The sequence below is a fragment of the Mugil cephalus genome, chromosome 18 (genome assembly GCF_022458985.1).
Source record: "Mugil cephalus isolate CIBA_MC_2020 chromosome 18, CIBA_Mcephalus_1.1, whole genome shotgun sequence".
In the NCBI taxonomy this organism is placed as follows: Eukaryota; Metazoa; Chordata; class Actinopteri; order Mugiliformes; family Mugilidae; genus Mugil; species Mugil cephalus.
The window spans coordinates 5,999,872-6,021,928 of NC_061787.1; the positions used below are offsets into that span (position 1 = coordinate 5,999,872).

The 22,057-nt window shown below is 43.6% G+C and overlaps 1 protein-coding gene across 2 annotated transcripts in view; it reads right to left on the reverse strand.

Annotated features, from left to right (window-relative positions):
• prex2 (phosphatidylinositol-3,4,5-trisphosphate-dependent Rac exchange factor 2) overlaps positions 1-22,057 on the reverse strand; it is a 94,315-nt gene that overhangs the window by 41,273 nt on the left and 30,985 nt on the right. For both annotated transcript variants that reach the window (XM_047567874.1, XM_047567875.1), the window contains 13 exons: positions 16,501-16,601; positions 15,449-15,552; positions 15,314-15,363; positions 11,447-11,522; positions 10,508-10,580; positions 9,295-9,437; positions 8,841-8,933; positions 7,680-7,828; positions 7,490-7,575; positions 5,386-5,522; positions 3,115-3,232; positions 2,450-2,634; positions 221-382 (listed from right to left, as the gene is read on the reverse strand). In XM_047567874.1, the coding sequence (XP_047423830.1) occupies positions 221-382; positions 2,450-2,634; positions 3,115-3,232; positions 5,386-5,522; positions 7,490-7,575; positions 7,680-7,828; positions 8,841-8,933; positions 9,295-9,437; positions 10,508-10,580; positions 11,447-11,522; positions 15,314-15,363; positions 15,449-15,552; positions 16,501-16,601 (1,477 nt within the window). The remainder of the gene's footprint in view (positions 1-220; positions 383-2,449; positions 2,635-3,114; positions 3,233-5,385; positions 5,523-7,489; positions 7,576-7,679; positions 7,829-8,840; positions 8,934-9,294; positions 9,438-10,507; positions 10,581-11,446; positions 11,523-15,313; positions 15,364-15,448; positions 15,553-16,500; positions 16,602-22,057) is intronic.

The following is a 22,057-nucleotide window of genomic DNA, read 5'->3' on the forward strand; positions in this document are numbered from 1 at the left end:
ATGAATTATGTAAAGACATGATCATAACGAAGACAAAAACATTATTTTTTTTTACTTTTAATAAAAATGGTATAAAAAAGATATATCCCATGGACTTCAAAAGTCCCTCAGTTATATATTGACCCAAATGCACATCGGCGTGGAGAGCAATATAAGCCAGAGCAGACAAACTGATGAAGGGTCTCTCCATTTTTTCCTCAGAGCAGCAGCAGATATTTACCTTCCTGTAGTTGGTTATGCGCCGGTTGATGTGCTCCACCCTCTCGCCGTACATGGCACTGAAGCGTGCCTGCAGCTCCTCGGGGATCACGTCACAGCTGGAACTCAACCTGGCGCACATCTGCACCAGCATGTCATCATTAAGCGCGAGCACCTCCAGGATCTGGTCACAGGGAGGTTAAACAGAGCAAATTAAAAGGGTGGAAAACGGAATGAAATCCGGATGCACGGGTGGTTTCTCTGCGGAGTTGAACTCTAAAATGCCTAAAAATGTCCCCTTCATAAAGACGTCAACCCAGATTTTGATACATATGCTGCACATATCCGGTTCAGAGATTAGATATGAAGAGAATAAAACATGCAAGTCTCTGAGCCTTCTTAATGAGATGCCCAGTGGAGGAGGTAGAAAAGCAGGGGAGGAAATGTAACAGCAGGAAGATACCAAAGCAGTAAGACAGCCCATGCACCCCGACAGTGTTCGCAACATTAAAATTCAACATCACACAGATCTCAGAGGAGGATGGGGAATGCTGGGGCAGATGTTTATAATAACACTAGAATTACTTTCTCTTTGGGGGAATGGGAAATTGCACATATTGAAAGGGGATGTGGCAATTTTTTTTTTTTTTTTTTAATTTCCACGCATGTCACTTTGTCCCATTAAAGATTCAGCAACACAGGAACTGTAAATCTACATCAGTTTAACACATGTACACGACTTGTGATCTCGGCTAATTTATCAGAAAACAAGAAACGTCCGCGATGGGGTCTGGCAGAGAGACGCTGTAAAATGCTTTTTATTTTTCCCCACTTCAGAAATCTGTGTGCATCTATGTCAGTGGGAATATTCTTCCCTCGGTGTATTTTAAATCAATAATGATCACTCTGTGAACATCACTGCTGGGATGTAAAAAGCATGCACTTAACCCAGCAGGGAGCTAACATGACTAAAATAAAGCTGTCAGTCACAACTAGCGTCGGGTCTGTCGGTTTTATCTGAAGCTGATGAACTCGGAGACGAAAAGATAATGATCGATCCAAATTTGGCTGATTAACAAATCATCCGTCGCATACAAAAATAGAGAAGGAGCATTGTCGTGGTTTGTTAACGTTTATTATCCTTCAATGAGGCGCAGATGTGTGATTATATAGCTACTATTCTTCATCTAAAAGAAAAGGAAAAGATGCTCAAAGCCTATAAAACACATTTGGAGTCTTAAAAGTAGTTAGATCATAGGTCTTCAATAGGGGGTCCGTGACCCCTAGGGGTACCGCGGAGGTACTGCAAGAAGGTCACAAAATGTTTGGTTGATTAGACATTTTTCTATATATTTTTTGTTTTTTAATTTTCCCTACAAATTTAAATTTTATTAAATACACATTAACATTAACCCAACATATTTTAGTAAAGGGATAGCTTAACATTGAATTCAAAATGATAACAATAATAATGAATATTTATAAATAGGGGGTCTGTCGCCTGAAAAACGTTGAAAACGCCTAAACTAGATGAAGCAACAAGAACCAACAAAACATGTATTTTCCCCAGAGACACAAAAAAAAAAAACAGACTGTACTCTCTTGTGTTCCTGTGAGAATTAAATTGATTCATATTATAAGTGTGATTGAACACAAGCACTGTGGGGAATATAATAATATCAACAGAAAAATGAAAGCTTCTACTAACATGGGTCGCTATGCACACACGGAATTCAGATTGGCACGTTATCACCATACTACTGTGACTACTGGAGTCTGCGATTCCTGCATTAGGTTGGACCACACAAACGCATTTAAATGTACTGAATTACCAAAATCACAGAAGATAATTCAACTTAGCCAGAGGCCAATCAGCTGAATGCACGGACAATGTGCTTGACTGAGCACGTGCAAGGAACTGCAACGTACTAATGATCACCAGCCTGTATTTTAGGACAGGTAGGGACCTCCTACCTACGATATGTGTTGTATATTAAAATAGTATTTATAAATATACATTATTATTTTGCATTCAATGTTAAGCTATCCCTTATCCCTTTACTAAAACATGTTTGATTCGTGTTTAAGCGTATTTAAAGAAATTTAAATTTGTGTGGCGAAAAATATATAAAAAATATCTAATCAACCAAAGAGTTTGTGACCCCTCTGCAGTACCTCCGCGAACCCCCCTAGTTGTCACAGACCCCCTGTTGAACACCTATGTTTTGGGATTACTAAAGAGACTGAATACCTTAGCAGTGAGGCTGAAGAATCCCTTGGGTTCGACCATCTTCTCCAGCACGTGGCACTTGATCCCGGCCGTGCTGTCATACTCGTACACCACTCCGTACTCCAGGTGAACGTTGTCTACCGTCAGACTCACGTGGTCCTTCTTCCCGTCGATGATGGCTATGGTGTTGAATTTGTCCATCACCTCTGTGTTTGGAGAGAACCACAAAAACATAGGATGTAAAAATATTTCTTTTGCCTTTGCAGACAAAGACGGCTGAACACACGCATGAATACATTACAGCACAAATACATAGTGTTTTCATGTAGGAGGTCTCACATCATCTAGTCTGTTTTAAAGAAAGACCCTCTGCTCATGGCTTCCTTCCATCTCCCCCTGAAAATGATGAGCAACTCCTAGAGAATTAAGCTAACCGGGCCTATGCTAACGCAATGACTTAATATGGCAATAAATCCTATGTTGGCAATGAAGGGAATAGCTTTCCTGTTTTACGTCCTCATTGGGATCCATAAATTGCAGGGGGGGGGAATTAACACTTGATGAGCCAGATGAGGCGGCTGTTCTCAAACTAACACGTTCCAGATGAGCCTCTTTGGAGTCCTGTCTTCCTTGTTAACCGAACTGAGTTATTCCCGTGCAGTTTGTGACTGTGCATGTGTGGTCACCTTCTACTTTGCACTCGAAGCCATCTCCGTTCTCCTCGCTGGTGGGTTTCTGGGGAGTTTTCTGGTTGTCCTCCTGGGCGCTCTCGCTGCTGTTGTACACCCACTTAATGGTGTCTTGCTGCAGAAATAACGAAATAAACCAGAGGTTTTCAACGTTTTTCAGGCCAAGGACCCGAAACAATATTAACCTCCTGAGACCCTGCGTCCTTATATGCGGATGTTAAGTTTTAGGTTTCATTGCAGCATATTCTGCTTCATTTAAACCCATTGTCCTCGTTAGTGGACACTTAAATCTGCCATCTAGTGGTAGCAAAGAGTCAATGCAACAGTCGGTAAAAACAGATTCATTCTAAAGGACAAAAGTGGACAACTCCATCAAATTCTATGGTTGAGACTTATTTATTTATGCTTATTAACGCTTCTAGTTTGACATGACAAATGTAGCAAATTTTATCAATAGCAATGAGCTACGACGTCGCTAATTAGCAAGTACTCGTTTGGGGACGTTGGGACTACATTGTTCGCAATCGTGGTTTCGCTCATGCCATGTTCAGGTATTAAAATATCGGTTTTATATTTTCTCACACATTTGTTGACTTTATTATAATAATGAAATAATCCCAGTATCCACATATGGGTATATTGGGTTTTTTTTTCTTTGTTTTTTTCCAAAAACTGCTACTTCCTGTTCTTCTTAGGTCCTACTGATCCCAAATACCTTGGAGAAATTAAAAATGCATAGCAAACAAAACCTCAGAAGGTCTAATGGTATTTATAAATATACATTACTATCATTTTTTATTCAATATTAAACTATCTCTTATCCCTTTACTAAAATAAGTTGGATTTGGTTTTTAAATCAATTTGAATTTGTGGGGGAAAATTTCAAATATATATATAAAAAAAAACCTGTCAAATCAACCAAACATTTTGCACCCCCCGTGCAGCGCCTCCTGTTGAACACCGATCAATTTAGGAATTTCACTGTTTTGCATCACTTTAAGTAAGAAACACAACAGAATTTCTTCTGAACTTAACTGCGAGAGATCTTTTCCCTTCAGCTCGTGTGCTCACACATGTACACAGCTGTCCACACAAATCAGCCTATTGTAAAATCACTCTTACCCCTATTCTCACGTTTGACTAACAAGTGGTTTTTCTATTGCAACAGACAGGATTTTAGAAAAACATATAACAGAGAACCGCGTTGTGTGTGTGTGTGTGTGTGTGCACAGGCTGAGGTTTGCTGCAGCAACTTTAGCTCAGATATGGCGTACAGTGTCACAGTTGGGTTGGCAGAGCATACAGTTAAAAAGCCTTCACAAACATATGGAAACGTGGTGCTTGGTGAGACCGCGGGAGCAAACCCATGCCAATCTCATCAACCCACTCTAGCGTGCCACACAGCCCTGTGTGTGCGTCCGTGTATCTGTCTGTTCTCCACACCCAAAGCCCACACTGGGTTTTCTGCCAAGGCTGCATGCTGTGCCTGCCTGCTGGTTTGTGGTGTTCTAGTCTACAACTACACACATAAAGACACAGAACGAGAAAGAGAGGGCGGTTCCTCCGCGTCCATACTTGATGCAAACCAGATCTCCAGTAGTTTTGGAACGCTGAAGTGCATCATTAAGCTCGACGTCCCAACGGGGCTCAATTATAATGACACACTACACTAATTCACACCATACCCAACACCCCGGGGGTTTCCATTTTCACCGTTTCCCACCTTCAGCAGGTGGACTGAGATCGTCCTTTCCCGTTACACTTGTCCCTCCGTGTTTCCCCAAGGCTCTCACCCACCCCTGAGGTCCAGCCACCTCCAGACCGTTTCCCACCTCTCTTCGCAGCCTGCCAGTCTCCCACAACGAGCTCACAACTGTGAGCCAGGGGTCAAGGCTAAAGGAGCCAAAACTACTATTATTTCTGTGTAATGACCCAAGAGAAGGAAAGATGGAGTCAGAGAGAGAAGGGAGAGATATGAAGGTGCCGTAAATGGGAGCTAGGAGGTCTGTTTGCTGTGTTTATTCTCACGGAGTTTCCCTTCTTCTTCTTCTGTGGCCTCGCACATTTCTCCTCAAACCAGTTGCGTAACTAAACAAAAACACCAATTAACATTTGACCGTTCAAAATATCCTGAGAGGAAAAACACACAGCGGAAACATAAGTCAGTTTTTCTAACGCCGGTTCATCTTTCATTCAGGCTGTTAGAAGAAAACTTCACAAGACACTTTGTCAGTTTTAGTCAGTATTAAAACTTTGACTAAGCGTCACCTGAGTGGGTCGCCGGTATTTCCTGCACGCGGTGACATGAGCGATGACGCTGGCGTGGCTCTCCTTGCTCACGTTGATGCCGTTCACCTTGATAATGCACTGGCCCGGGTGGAGACCCGCGACGGCCGCCACCGTGCCTGGCGTGAGACAAGCAGAGAGAAAGGAGGGGAGTCAAGGGCAATAACTACATCAGTACTGTCACGCACGCAGGTGCAAGCTGAAACAGGATGAGAAAAAAAAAAAAAAAAACACACACACATCTCAAAAAATTATTGTCACATCTTCCACATCCTGTACACAAAATCGGGCTGAACAACATTCCTTTTTCTTCTTTGTATTTACAACTTTGTTTCCTGTTTTGGCAGCTCAGGAGGAGTGTAAGAGAGAGTGCGGTGCGGAGAGGAGGGAAGTTGTTTATCTGGGGTAGACGAGGGCCTCTCTGAGGGATGTGATTCAGACCGTAGGAGAACTTCAAGGTTTTAGAGCTATCAGGAGGAAATGCATGGCAGACTAAATATTCCTCCCATTTGTTTTCACAGCTCCTTAAAAACACACCGTACATACCTCGCATTGTAATGTAAAGAATCTGCAACCACCCCCCCCAGCCTAGTACTGCAGGATCCTGCAGCTGCAGTTTCTCTACTGCTTTAATTAACTGAACTTAACATCGGGCAGATCAAATCTAGTTTATAACAGAAACAAACAGGCAACAGACCCGTGCAGCAATAACACAAAATGGATTGGACAGCACAAACGAGCGCTATACAAGATGCAGATATCTAATATTTGCATGCACACCTGTTTTCTTTACAGATTCTTATCTGCGGCCTCCTGGGCAATGTCAGCTGGGATTCACTCCAGCCCCCTGTGTGACCCTCTAAAGGGATAAGCAAGTATAGCTAATGGATGACACAGTGTAATAATCGATAACTCTCCACACATGCTGCCTCAAGCATGTTTCTTCTTGTTTGTTTTGTTTTATATTTATAGATTTTGTTTTTGCAATGGGTACAAAAATGTTAAAGCCTCATACAAAAATAGTACTGCCAAGTTGAATGCTCCTGGCCTTGCCTGAATTACTTGAAGGTGCTCATGCCTGTGAATCTTTTGCTTTTGCATGACACATACAAGATATACCATGACTTAGATATACCATAACCTGAATTTAAGGGAATCCTCACTCGTTAGCATTGACATGTATTAATTGCCACTTATCTGGGCATGGATGTGGGGCAGACATGACTGAGGAAATTACCTTCATTTTTGTGGTTTATCTGCTAAGAAACTCTCACAGTTGTTTTTGACAAAGTTGTGGGTAACCTGTCTTTGTAGTGCGGCAACAAACCTCAATAAGAACAATGTGTAAAACTATTGCAGGAGTGATGACTTCATAAAGTACAGAGAGTTCTATCTGAATAGTTGTCTATACAACTGCTCCTTTCCCCCCGTCTCTCGGTTTCTCAGTGTCTCTAATTGGCATTATCTGCTCCCGTTGACCTCAGACACCACAGGGACAGAGGCTGTTATGACAATCCGAGGGATTAGACACCTCCGACGTTACGAGCGCAGTCCCGAGGGGATCGGGGCATCTACTTAAACACACAGGAGGTTCCCAGGCAACAACATGATCAAGACAACACATTCCGACCCACACATGCACACTCACACGAAAGCAAACATTTCTACCCCCGCTATCACACTTAGATTGCTCAAGAAAAAAACTAAACAAAAAAAAAAAAAACAGGATTCGGTTCTCTTGAGAACAGCCAGACAAGGCTCTGGATTGTTTTTTGATTGGAGTCTATCTTGTGCCAGCCGTGAGAGCCGTGCAACTAAACATGCTGTGTTAGAGAAGCTGACGAGTTGAGTCCAAAAACATGCAGAACGCGCTTTCCCATCACACGGAGCAATTGAGTTGCAAAGGCAAAATATGTGTGAATAGGTACATGGAAAGTGTTGCGATCTCGCCGCAGCCAAGTCACGCACCAGCTACCCCCACCTCCGAAAAAGAAGGTCGGCGAAGCAGCTGTTTGCCAGCTGTGCCACAATAACAAAGCGCTGATAAAGCCAGACAGCTCAAGTGGGGGAGGCGGTAATGCGTTACCTCTCCCAACAGCGTGGACCACAGAAGGGCCAAATCCGCGGATCTGGAAGCCCAACCCGTCAGCCGAATCTGGGATCTTCACCGTCCTGGAGGCAAATAGAGGAGAGAGAAAAAAGATGTGCCAAGCTGAGACTTTGGAGCTAATTAGATGATTTAAACGGGCGACTGTGCGTACACAGATCCGACTTACTCCCTTGGCTTGGTGCTGACTAGCACCCGGAGGGGTCCCTTGCTGCTGAAACACTGCCTGAGCAGAGCTTCCACTTCAGAGAAAGGCCTGAGGAAAACCAGGTCTCCATTTATGGCGAACAGCTTCTTCCCCACTTCAAGGCCAGCCATCTTACAACACAGAAAAGAAGAGCATAAAAAAACAAAAAAACATTAAGTCCAAGCATAATGTGTTAATGAAAGAAAGTTTGACCTTTTTCTTTTATACATGAAACACCAACATCCGATGCACCGTAAAGAAGTACCGAACAATATGGGATAAGTTTGGTCAGTATACAGCTGGATCCTGTTGCAGATATCATCACCCCACGTCGGATACTTGGATGAAAACATACACAATGCCAGGCTCTATGCAAGCCAGACCTTCCCCATCTTATGCAATGCTACTTCAGGTCTGGAGGGAATTACGGGTCATGCGCTCAAACTGAACACATTTGCCTTCAGAAGGACGCCTCTGCCCCCATCTCCAACTAGCAGATCAAAGCCGAACACCAAAGGAGACCTCAGAAATACGGCGCCCGTCATTACGTTCCATTTCTGCCGCGAATACGCCAGTGGCAGCATCAGTGCCACATCACCTTGGTCTGGGAGCTCAACACGCCGAGGTTTACGACTTTGGTGACTACTAACGGTGGAATTGCATTTCCAACAACAAAAGACTTCTGCTGACTGGCGCATCTGGTGCAAAGGCCTCGCAGCTTTTGCCGTATAACCTCCGGAAAGCAAAACCAAAGCTATCGCGTTAGCTGTGTAGCTCAGTATCCGCTTGAAACGATACAAAACTAAAACATTTAGAGGCAAGATTAACTCATTTTTATGGAAACATGCAAAGGAATTTGTCACGGCAACGCACTTCAGATGCTAGCCTTGCGTATGGGTTGGATCTGTGCTGCAGACTAACGTAAAACTCTCTAGAAACGTAATTACATGTAACAGGCGACGGAGATCATGACAATTGCCGTTAATCTGAAATCCTCCAGTGGACGGACAAGCCTAGAAAATTAGGGGTAGGTGTGTTACTTTGCTGAATGTCGTCCCATCACTTACAAACTGTCCTATAATATCACAAAAGTACAAAAAAAACTTCTTTCTAGATGATATGAGTGTGCGTTTGTGTTCTCACCTCAGCTGGGGAGCCCTTCTCCACGGATTTGATGATTGGGACTCGGTTTCTTTCTTCCAGGGTAAAGCCGTAGCCTCCATCGCTGGGTCTTATCTGGACAGCAATATGTCTCACATCAGCAAAATCTCAAGCCGGCAGACCAAGACATTTTCACAGAGCACAAACACAAACACACACAGCAGAAGAAGATAGTGGCTCAGAGAGAGACGGCAGTCATAGCACTACTTGCTTTGAAAAAAATGTTTTTCCTGCTTACTCAGGTATTAAATGGACTTTTCGCAGCGTTACTACTTTCATTCCTCACAGCTGCGTGCGTCATACTAATTTGCTGCACTTTCTGTTCGCTCCGGTTTGTGGCAAAATTATAGCAAGTCTTAGCATATTACACCACATTACACAGGCTGGGAGTTAACGGATCGATGAGCCGCGGGATGGGGGGGGGGTCGGCACTCACCAGGAGAGATTTGGAGATGACATTTTCCACTATTTTCAGGTCGTGCTTCATTGGTTTGTGTTTGGTGTTGGAACCTTCCATCTCCTCGTCGGCGAAGAAACGAAACAGCAGAGGCTCGTCCTTGAATTCACTCTTCTCCAAAACTGGGGGGGGGGGGTCATAAGACAACAGGATGTGAATTTAACAGTGTGTTTTTACTTTAAATTTAAGAGGAAAGACTTAAAAACATATGGCACAAAGGTGCAGAAGCAGAAACTTAAATACAGCAATAACTCATTTTGCATTAGGGCTAATAATTTTCTTCTAAGTGTGACTGCAACAGTGTCACATGCCAAATGGAGCGTTCCCAAACCTCAACACAATATCCAATTTGCTTTCTCTCTTTCAGCATCAGCATCCACCAAGACTCCAAAAAGTGCGAAATAAAAAAATTTAAAAAAGCCCTGAGGGGAACAACAGAGTTTCATTCTAACATTCCCTCACTTCTCCCCCCCCCCCCCCCCCCGTAAAGATCAGATATAGCGCCAATAGTTTTAATAGCTGCGTCGCGAGGCCAAATAACTCACAGGCACGAATGGTAAAATTACCCCGCAGTTCTGTGGCAGCGAAAAAGGGAAGTTTGATGGCAGGGGCTGTTATGTTCTATAGATGTGCTGGTAATTTGTAGTGTGAGGCCTGAACTGCGGGCAGCTCGGAGCAGTTACATCATGGGGCTACGCGGAGACACGCCGTGACTCATGCTGTAGCGTGTATGATGTGGACCTTGGCACGAGGGACGTGTGGAGTTAAAAACAAATCAGGCTCTCATAAACAAACTGTAACCATGGCTACTGTCCATTTTGCACTTAGGGCTGACAAACATCCTTATGTTATCTGCCAAACTCTCAGAGCTAAAGCAAACCATGCATGCACCGAGCACTTGCACACCAAAGGCACAAGTATGCACGGAGATAATGAACACAGTAAACACGGAAAATTATTTAACGAATTGGAAGTAAGTTCTATTCCTGTCCAGCCCGTCAAAGGGATTATAAGTAGAAGCGGAGCGAGAACAAGAGTGGTTGTGTTCCACGACAGGATGCTAAATGCCAGACGCCCTGTGCTCCGTTCCTCCAAAGCATTCAGCTTCTATTTAGTCAGTGATAGAGAGGATTGCGTGCTTTAGCCGGATCAGAACTCTGTTGAAATCCTCAGCAGGGGAAAAGTGCCGTACCGTGATGCATGAAGCCATTGTCGCACAGCTCCACCCCCAAGATCAGCGCCTCCTCTCTCGTCCTGCAATCCCCCTGCACCAGAAGACAAGAGAAAACAAGGCAGATTCAGGGCGAAATATTAAAAAAGAGTGGACAAAGTGAAGGAGTCGAGGGAAAAAAGGCAAAAGGGGATGACAAAAAATGAAGCAGGGAGAGAACAAAGGACATTGTGTGTTTAGACAGAAGTCGAAATGCCACAGTCACACCCGTCCTTTGTTCCTGCATCCAAAAGCCCCGAGGCCAGCGGAGCCACTCCATGCTCTATCTTTATCTCTTAGGAGTTCCACTGAAGGAGCAGGAGGCAGCGGCCTGGGTCAAGGAGATACATATGCAGACACAAGCGCGTGATGTCTGCCACTGATTTTGTGGCGGTCGCCATATACGTTTCACTTCTTTGTTGTCATCCTGCACACGAGCATCAATCTGTCAACCTCAAAGCTTCCCGTCAAACTCAATAAGGCTTAGCTGCACAATCGATCCCGCCTTTTCCCCCTTTCCCCTCGGCTCCTTCTCCTCGACGGCTTCAGTCCTCTGGCGCGCATTTGGAGCGACTGACCTGTTATGGCTACAGCTACTTCCATCTTCCTCTCTTTCCTGCACCGACTTCCATACGTCTCAAAAAAAAGGGGCTCGCGGACGTGTTTCCAATTCATGATTCAGAACATGCCGCGGATTAGCAGTTTGCTAACAGTATAAATATGAATATGTCAGCATGGCGGAGTATGAAAATCAAACTTGTGTAATGAACATTGCTGTGAAATCAGATACATATGGCTACATTCGGTTCTTTGCACGTGCAAAACAGAAACATTCATTTTTTTTCTTCCACGGTTTACAGTTTCCTTGGAAGAATTTAGACAACAAAATCTTTAAAGATGAACATTGATGTCAGGCCTTACCTGTGCTATAAGCCAGTCTATCAGCTTGTTAGCCATGACCACTGATTTGTAGGTCCGCAGGTGATAGTCCTTATCCCTAGAAGAAGAGAACAGTTTAAAGAAGAGAAAGGTTTCATTTTACTACTTGCTTTAAGTGCAATAAACTCAGACACATGTAGAGCAGTAATTGTTTGGTCTATTAAAAAGCTAAAGGAGAACTTATAATTGCATCTGTCAGCAAAGTGCAGACACTTTTCAAACTCTGGCAGTTGTGTCATAAATCTTATCGGGTTTCTGACGGCATTCCTCCGAGCAAACGCTGTTAACAGCCCCAGCAGCGTCTGGCCCCCGGGGGCGCCCCCACGTCAGTAAAAGCGCCGCTGCTTTTATTTATTTTTTTTTGACGGCGTTATCCCCACACAGCCGCCCAGACTTTGCCAGACCCCGAGAATGTTGTTTGAAATGGAGCCGTGACTTTCCCACGAACACGGGGGCCTCCCCCGGGGGACGCGCAGGGGCTGAGCTGCGAGGGCCGGGAAAGTCCTGAACCACCGTGACTTACACCACTCCACCGCTTCCACCACATGCAAACACTCAGTCAGACGCGCACATGCACACGCAAACCCCTTAGCCTCGCTAACACTCAGAGTTCAGGCGAGCGGGCCAAGTCCGGTCTCAGCTGCTGTCTGGTGCTCTTCAGAAAGCCGAGCATGAGAGGGCCGAACGCCGCCCCGCTTCCTCCGCGACGAAACACTCTTGTTACATAACTGCATTTCACATCCTGTGTTCGCCTCTGACGAGGACGGCATTAACGGGGCGGGCGCGACGCCGCACTGCACCGCGCACAAACCCACAAGAAGGAGTGAGATGTACCCTGCGTCTCTCCCAAATGTGACTCCGGAGCCAGGAAGATTGGGGCTTTGGTGGCTGGGGCAAAGTGAGGCTGTCAGAGTGAAAAATGGGGCGTAAACAGCGGTCCAGTGGGCAGCCATATGTCGGAGATGAGGAAACAGCAGTTTGAGGAGCAACAGTGGGAAAGGTCAAAGAGGTGGTTTTTAACTCGCTGCCCAAAGAGGAAAAGTTTGCCTTGACATTTTAGCGAGTGGGGATGAAGGCAACTGTTGTATTTTCAAACCCCTCGTTGGAATTAATTATCCTGAGGATGCAGTTTAAACTTTAATCCCTCAGTCGTGATGAATTCCTCGGGTGCAGAGCTCCACATCCATAAATACTAACTTTCTCCTGGGTTCATTAGCATAATGAAGTCAACATTTCAGATGTTAAAATGTCATTTTGTTTCCCCGTCTATATGAAGAAGATTAACAAGTCTCCTTCGCAGCTTTGTGTAGTTTTGCAGCTCCTCTTCGCGCATATTTAAGAATTCTCCTACACTTATACAATATGTGTATCAAGACCCTCTGGAATGAATGAATTCACATGTTGCATTTGCAGAGAGCAGGGGCTTAAGGTGGAAGCTGCATCGGGGTGCGTAATTTATGCCCCCCCCCACCCCCCCTGCTTAGCTCGCTCTCGCTCTGCCAGGAAATTCCACCTAATTAGGCAGGGGCTGGTTGCTCCAATTAAACTCTGGCATTCCCAGGCCCTGTGATGCATTGTACCAGGCTCTCAGTGAGAACACACTGCACAGATATGCTGGCTAGGAACACACACAACTCCAATACACCATCAAGAGTTATTACAGCAAGAGGTTTGGCTGCGACACAAACACCAGTGGATTGAATGCTGATGCCACAAAGATACAAAAAAAATGACCCATTAGGCTTTTAAACAGATGGATGGAATGGAAACACACAGTCGCTTCTGCATGAAGGATCGGCGTGACCGCCCTCTAGATATGGCACAGATTCATAGGTGTGAAATTAAAGCTTTTCTTCAGGCCATTTGAAACCCAAGCATTAACAGCCAACCTTGATGTGGTGGCTCTGCGGTGCAACACAGCAACAGTGAGCACAGAGGCTACTGGGAATTTAGAAAACCAAAGCGGGCTGGTAAATTACTCCCTCAGAGATGTTTCATTACACATTAGCAAGAAATGCTGAAATGTTTTCTTCTTTTGACAAATCTTACCAATTATAAGTCACTTTTACCAAAAGTTTCAGAAAACTTCTCATAAATCCAAAGGACTGTTTTGCACATAGACTGTATATAAATATGGACGATGCTCCCCCACTTCTTTACATTGGGGAATCATTCTTTTTTCCAGGTAATACGACTGGCACTAAAGCTGGACCGCTATATGCAAGACACTGTTTCAAAGTGGACCATTTGTAATGTAGCGCTTCCAAACATGCATGGTGCGTTTGCATCACTGGGAGGCGTGGTGAAGTTGGAAAGGTCCGAAAAACATGGCAGAATGAGAGGACTTGTGCCAAAAAAAAGTCACTTTTAGGTGAACAGAAATCCCTGACTTCTGGGGACAGTCCCTGTTTTGGATGACCTGCCCCCTGACTAAAGCTGTCTCCAAAAATGTCCCAAATTTTAGCTTTTTATGAGCGCAGACTACAATTATTATGGTAGTCGGTCGAGCTGCTATTGATGTTACAGACATAGCAGTTTAAATATGCTTAAATAAATGAAACCGTAACTGTCCCTGTCTGTTTCTTTATTTCATCTTGGTAACATTTATTTATTTATTTCATCTCCGAGCTGTAAATGTCCCCAGATTTCCACATCGGTGGGCAGCGCTAACACGGGGCCATGGAAACCTGAATTTACTCAACATCACGGTAAAATAGTCCGTCCTTAGTCAATCTACTGCATTAATTACTCTTTCAACTGGTAGAAAATGTTGTCGTCATTATGCATGCAAAAAAAAAAAATTAAAATAAGTGATACCATCAGAATTTAGAAAAATACTGTGTCATACTTGGTCATACCGCCGAGCCATAGGTGGCACCATCTTGCGTTTTGAAACCAGAGTCTGGGCAGTATGGTCCCAGAGTGGAGCCAGGCGGAGGTGCATCCGATGATCCACTCTCGTTTTTTGTTTGATTAACACAGCACTCTGCTCTACCTCCACCACTTACAAAGAAACTGTGGATTCTGTACTGTACTTACACTTGCTCTCTGTGAAGTGTGTAAGACTCATTTGTTGTGACTGAATGCCCACTGTGAAATTAGGACATTTCTAGCTGAGAGGAATGAGTCATGTAACACACAGAGATATGAAATGGAGGAAAAAACACCTGTAGCTTTGAAGTTAGATATGAGGAAAGGTACAAAAGCTGTGTGCATAACATCCAGTTTTCTTCATGGAGAATAACCCTTTTTATAAGAATTCTCAGTTGGCTTTAAGTTAAGACCTGACCACAATCAAGAGCAGCTTTCATGGTGCTGAATAGCAATTGATGGCATTAAAAGCTCAAGGAAAAGCTAGTAAGAAGACCTGGAACAGGACTGTTTTTTTTAAAAGTACTAATCCTCAGTAAAAAAATCTACTACATATTTAATTTCTTCCACACTCCACACATTGTTTACCACGCCAACATTTTCCAACAGGCTATAATCCCACCGGCACCAAGAGAGATTCATCACCATGTTAGCTTTTTTTTATGCGCGTCCAACAGGCACCCAAGCCGCTTAACATCTGATAGACTCCATCCCCTTTCGGCGCATCTGTGTTTTGGGACCGGGGCAGATAAAACCTGCCATCCTCAATCACCCGCAGGAGCTGCTGCACTCCATCACCACATCTGTGCCAACTCCTCACAAGTCTCTTTAAAAACAATGAGCTCATAGGTCACCGGGATATTTCTCTCCTGCATTCTGGTTTATTTTGCGGCAGGTTTATTTTTAGGCGCAAAAAAGGCTTCTGGAGCCCCCACCTGATTGCACTGCAGCGGGTTGGACGAGAAAATGGCCGCTTACCTGATGACAGGAGTGAAGAGGCTGTGAAGACGGCAGAACAGACGAACGCCCTAGGAAAGACAGAGGAGGTAAGTTTTGTTATTTCACCAACGTGCGCGTAAAATTGGACTTTAATTTGACTAGCCTCTACTTTACCTTGGATATCACGTCGTGCATGTCACTTCTGGGGTGGTAGGTGCCGTCATCGTAGCGGAAGCGGTACAGAACAGGCTCAGGTTTGAACTGGTGCTTGTCTGTGACTAAAAGGAGGAAAAAAAATAAATCATTTCAAAGCATTAATGAAAGAAAATGAAAGAAACCTCAAGGGAGCATTATTCATCACGCTTTAGAGAGGTTTGAAAATCATGTCGAGCAAAGCAGAGCTGCATGGAGAAACAAGAAACTCAGCCCTCATACAAAGTAGTCACAGATAATACTCACTGTGCTCAGCTTGTTTTGAGGGGCTTTGCTGCGGACCCTCGGAGCAGTAATAACAGTTGGCTCCGTATTCTTGGCTGCAGCCGTGCAGGTTCCATTAAAGTTTTTTTTTTTTTTATGAAAAGATATTCTATCGTTTTTCACATGGGGACTCCTAACCGCACTGTGACAGAGCACAGTGGGACTTCGGAGTTATTCCTCCCTGTCAGGAACGGCTCTAAAGCCCAATCTCATTTCTCAGAGAGGAAGCAATAAAGCGCCCCTGAGTGATTTAAGATACAACTTGACTTGGGGCCCTACTCTTTTGAGGAAAAAAAAAAAAAAAGTACACGCGGAGCAGTATGCACCATTAAGTCTCAATGCACAGCGTTAGCCGGCTTAAGCCTCGTGCGCCTGAGAACATTTGTTACCCAAAGCCACAGAACAGAAACAGAAAGGCATGGAGTGATTCATATTTCTCATCCTTTACCCAAACATTGTGTCAAGGGACTATTTGAAAAGGACAGCTACTAAGATATACATAAATAAGTCGGCAGTATCCACACCGTACGCTTCAGCCAAGGAGTGAAAGCACTGTGAAACTCGTGAATAATGAACATTCTTTGGACATTGCAAGAGGTTAGGACAGGCACTGGCAGGCATTTTCATGCACTTCTTCAGCGTTCAGCACCAAGTAAATGAACGCGTGTCTTGATGTGGGACGGCCAAGGATGATAGAGCAGGTCTGAGTGGGAGAACATAAATAAAGGGGAAATAAATTGGGGACTAACCATGGTGGATGATGCCATTCTCCAGCAGCGCCTGACCCAGGTGAACGCCTTCCTCCGGGTTGTCCGTCTCGCCAATTTCCATCAGCCAGGACACAAACTCGCTGGAGGGAACACAAACAACACAGCACTCGTCACAGACGACACAAATCCACACAACGGGGTAATCCTATCCCTTAATAAAGCGCAATGAACCGTGGAGAGAGCTTTCAATTAACCTTGGTAATGTGTAAAAAAAGGGAACACTAGAGAAGAGTCAGCTTTTATGACTTTATATGAACAACATTTACTCTAAATCGTGTGACTATGACAACAAACACTATACGGCCAAAGAGGGATGATTTATTTACTGTTGGGGGCCCGCCAACCAGCAGGCTTTAGCTCTTGTGTTTTGTCTGGTTTAACTTTATTTATTTCAGACAAACACTAAAACACTAAAAAATACAAAGGATTTATCCGAATCCTTGGACTGCCTTGATGGAAATTGCAAGAATTTTTTTTTTTGCTCAGCTTCATTTACTACTGGAATGAGGAAACAAACCGAGCACGGATCCAACAAACGCAGCATCTTGATGTTCAAACGACCCAAATGAGCTAAATGGGATAATTCTCTGTAATTTGGTGAGAGACTACGAGGACAAACTAAAGAGATTGAACATGGATAACAGTGAGCAGCAGCAGCAGTCTGTCTGATTACATCCTCGATGTCCCGTCTCTCCACAAAAGCCAAACAAACACGGCCAGCAGCGCCGTTGGATTCCTGTGGAACGCACTTCCTCCACGATGGAGGCGGCCTGGTGTCAACGGGAGAATTAAAAAAAAAAAAAGTTTTCAAGGAAACTGACCAAACACCCCACCTCCAACACTCTTTAACCACTGATCCTTGACGTCTTTTCTCTCCAAAACAGGCCACAGGGGAAAAACACAAGCCTATAACAATGTCAATTTGTCAGCCCCTGTGTCTTAACCATAGAGGGAAAAACACAGTGAAAGGACAGACTCTGGAGTTTTAATGGTCTCACGGCTACAAGCAGTAAACCGTTTCAAGCAGTAGAAAGAAGTGCATGTGTCCTTCACATCTTTAGTCTTTTGCCATTTCGCAAATAAGATTTCTGTATTTGTGCTTTTGTTTGAGCTCTTCTGACTACATCGGAAAATGAGAAACGTGTGAGTTCCCCTCGCGGTGTATTTCTCCACAGTATTCAGTTTATGAGTTGTTTTTTTTAGTTGAAAATGAAGCAAGAACTTTATATTGTAATTTAGTCATACTGTATAATAGGCTATGTGTAAAAAAGCTTCATCCTTTCATTGTGCTTCTGCAAATCCTTCATTTTGGTCATTAGCCTGCTAAACTAGAGTTGCTAGCTAGTAGGTGCTAACAGTTGATAGGTGTTGTCATGGTTTACCTTCGATGCTACCACTTGAATGTCAAGCACTTTGTGTACACAACTTTCTATGTCATAACCACAAGCTCACAAGTTCCATTTGAAGGCAGCGTTAAAAGAGAAGTTACAACTAACAGCGATTAGCTTAGCTCAGCACAAAGATGGGAAACAGCTAGCCTGGCAGCCTGCTATGCTGCTTCATATTTGTTAATCTGTACAAAAGCTGAAGTGTAAAATGAAACTAATAAGGAGTTGGTTTTAGATATATGTATTAATTCATGAGCCTCTGAGGTGCTGATAAATAAAGGTTTTGACATTCATGGAAAACTGAGCTGTCTGCTTTCTGGTTGTGGCTTCAGTAACAGTTTTCTTATTTAACTCTAAGCAAAACATCAAAGAAGCATATTTTGTTAACCTCCTGATATTTATTCGGTATTCATTTTTAATTTCTCCAAGGTATTTATTTGGGATCAGCAGGACCTAAGACATATAAAAACTAAGCATCATTTTTGAACAGGAAGTAAATGTCCTCATATGTGGACACTGGGATTATTAATTATTTATATTATACTAAAGTCACTCGATGTGTGACAAAATCTAAAACAGTTCATGTTAATACCTGAACATGGCTGAGCAACGACAGAATTGTGAACAATGAAGTCCCAACGTCCTCAAACGAGTACTTGCTAAACAGCAACGTTGTAGCTTGTTGCTGTTGATGATATTTGTTACATCTGCGCGTCATATCAAACTAGAAGCGATAATAAGGATATACAAGTTTCAATCGTAAAATTTAGCCTCGTCTGTTGAATGAATCCGATGAAATGTACATCATTTTTACAGAATTAGTGTATTGACCCTTTGCTACCACTACAGGGCAGACTAAAGCATCCACTAATGAGGACAACGGGTTTAAATGAAGCAGAATCAGCTACAATAAAGCCGAAAATTTAATGTCCCCATATGAGGACGTGGGGGATCTAAGGAGGTTAAAATATTTCTCACTATGTGCATGGTGGACAGCTTTTTCGGTATGCACAGTATTTGGATGGATCTAAAGATGCATTCAGAGAAACAACAAAAAAGTGACAAAAGCTTCACTTTCTATGGGATGTAAAATCAAGTTCATCAACATTTGTCACAACAAGAACACGCAAGTGTTTTTCATATGTAGAACACACCGACACTCTTTTGCTTTTCTGTTTGTTTCATGTCTAAAACAGGATGATAACATCTGGCTAGGTGGTTGTCAAACACATTTTCTTTGATGAATTACACTGTTGCAGGGAACAAACCACAAATGAGATTGTGCCATTGGAAGGGGAGGAGTTCCAGACCCAGAAATAGCCGTCAGCCTCAAAAAGTAAAGTCAAAAAGAAACAGAGGAGGCGTGGAAAGAGAATAAAGGCAAAGCATTTCACAATGGAGGGAGTGGGCTGAGTTGAAGCCATAGGCAATGTGGTTTTCATCAAAGACATATGATGCTGGTTCCCATTCACCAATTACGCCTACATGTAATCATCTCCAAGATCATTGCAGACAGGGGAAGTACAGATGTACAGGCTAGTGGTCACCCAGGTGTTGGTGAAATTGCATTTAGAGGGATAGGGTTCCAAAGGGAGCTTCCCTGATCTGCTTTCTCACCATATGATCTCTTTAGACTAAACACGATGACCACATAGGTCTACCCTTAGATCCTTTTAATCTTTTCAGCTGACAGATCCATTCCTTCTCCAGACCACAAAGGATCTAGTGTTGTCTGAGTGGACCAAAGGAGAAAGTAACTCCTCATTCCAAACCGCCATGCAATGTAACTTAGCCACAACTATGTCCAATTGGACTTTTTGGTTGCGTTTGTCCCCCCCCCCTCCCCCTCCATCAGCCTGTAAAAATAACAGACGTTCTGAGATGACTATTTAAGTTCAGAAGATTTTCAGTGTGATCATTACAAGTCAAAAAATCTCTAAAAACTTTAAACAAATGGAAAACATGGGTCATTCTGAAATGACGTGGTGTTTACAAGGCAAATCTGTTACAGGATTTCAAAAGTCAAAGTAGGAGCGCAGTTTAAACAACAGTGAATCAAGACTGTCTTGTGAAAATATTCTGTAATACTTTATTTCGAACTCTTTTTATTACGTAGTGTCATCACGCTATTAGAAAAAGAAAAAAAATAAAGACTTTGGGCCATCACATACGATTTTCATTTTCAAGATCTTTGGTTGCAGCCAGATGTGATGCAGCTTTATTACTGTCTCAGCTTCACAGTGTCTGCTCCACACATTGGCTTACAGTGTGGGATGGACCCCTTAATGATTTATGAGGGGAAGGGATAAAAGAATTAAGAATGTACGTTTCATTGCCGACCAAGATTAGGAGAGCAGCAGGTGCAATATCCCATCATGATGTCTGGAGAAAATGTTTGCGGCTCAATGAAAAGAATATCCCAAGATTAAGAATCAGGTGGTTTTGATTGGTAATACAGCAGAGAACCCGCCGACAAGAGCAGATTGGAGTTTCAGGCTGCGCCCACGAATGATCTGATTTTGAGGTAGACTGCCAGACAGTATTAAAACCAGCTCCAGCGTAAACTTTTACTCATTGATTTTAAAGAAAACCTGGCAAAGTGACAATATGACACCAAGTAACCTTGCATGATGAAAGCAAATGGATGAAACGAGTGCGTCAACTCACTTAAAACAACCCCAGGATGGGATTTTACGCAAAACCAGTATTTTCACCCATCAGCAAATGCAGGATATATATGGAAATACACTCGCCACTTTATTAGGTACACCTGTTCATTTCCTTGTTAACACAAATAGCTAATCAGCCAATCCCATGGCTGTAATTAATGCATTAAGGCAAGACAACTTGCTGAAATTCAAACCAAGCATCAGAATGGGGAAGAAAGGGGATATAAGTGACTTTGAACGTGGTATGGTTGTTGGTGCTAAACTGTGTATTTCAGAAACTGCTGATCTGCTGGGATTTTCACCCACAACCATTGTCTGGAGGAAAATGCCTTGTTGTTGCGAGAGATCAGAGGAGAATGTGAAGACTGGTTGGAGATGATAGAAAGGCAACAGTAACTCAAACAACCACTGGTTACAACCAAGGAATGCAGAATACCATCTCTGAACGCACAACACGTTCAACCCTGAAGAAGATGGGCTACAGCAGCAGACGACCACACTGGGGGCCACTCCTGTCAGCTAAGAACAGGAAACTGAGACTACAGTTCACACAGATTCACCAACACTGGACAATAGAAGATTGGAAAAACGTTGCCTGGTCTGACGAGTCTCGATTTCAGCTGCGACATTCGGATGGCAGAGTCAACATGAGAGCATGGATCCATCCTGCCTTGTATCAACGGTTCAGGCTGGTGGTGGTGGTGTGATGGTGTGGGGGTATTTTCTTGGCACACTTTGGGCCCTATAGTACAAACTGACCATGGTTTAAATGCCACAGTCTACCTGAGTATTGTTGCTGACCATGTCCATCCCTTTATGACCACAGTGGACCATCTTCTGACGGCTACTTCCAGCAGGATAATGCACCATGTCACAAAGCTCATATCATCTCAAACTGGTTTCTAGAACATGACAATGAGTTCACTGTACTCCAATGGCCTCCACAGTCACCAGATCTCAATCCAATATTTCACCTTTGGGATGTGGTGGAACGGGAGATTCTCATCATAGATGTGCAGCCGACAAATCTGCAGCAACTGTGTGATGCTATCATGTCAATATGGACCTAAATCTCTGAGAAATGTTTCCAACACCTTGTTGAACGTATGCCACCAAGAAGTAAGGCAGTTCTGAAGGTAAAAGGGGGTCCAACCTTTTACTAGCAAGGTGTATCTAATAAAAGGTGTTTGGGTTACAGGGAAAGTTGACTGACTTCACTATGAAATTGAAAGGCATAAACAAATGACAACACAGAGTAAGACACACACACACAGCTGCACTCTGGTATAATGGACCGTCTACAGTAGTTACCTCATGGATTCCTCAGCGGAGAGCTTACTGTAATCTAACATGGGCAAGGAAGAAAGCTAGCAGTGAGCCGTGCCGCACAGGGATATCACCCGGTGATTTATGACTGGCGTTCAATGGCCGATCCATCCCCAGACACTACACCAATAATCCTTAAATAAGATTCATAGG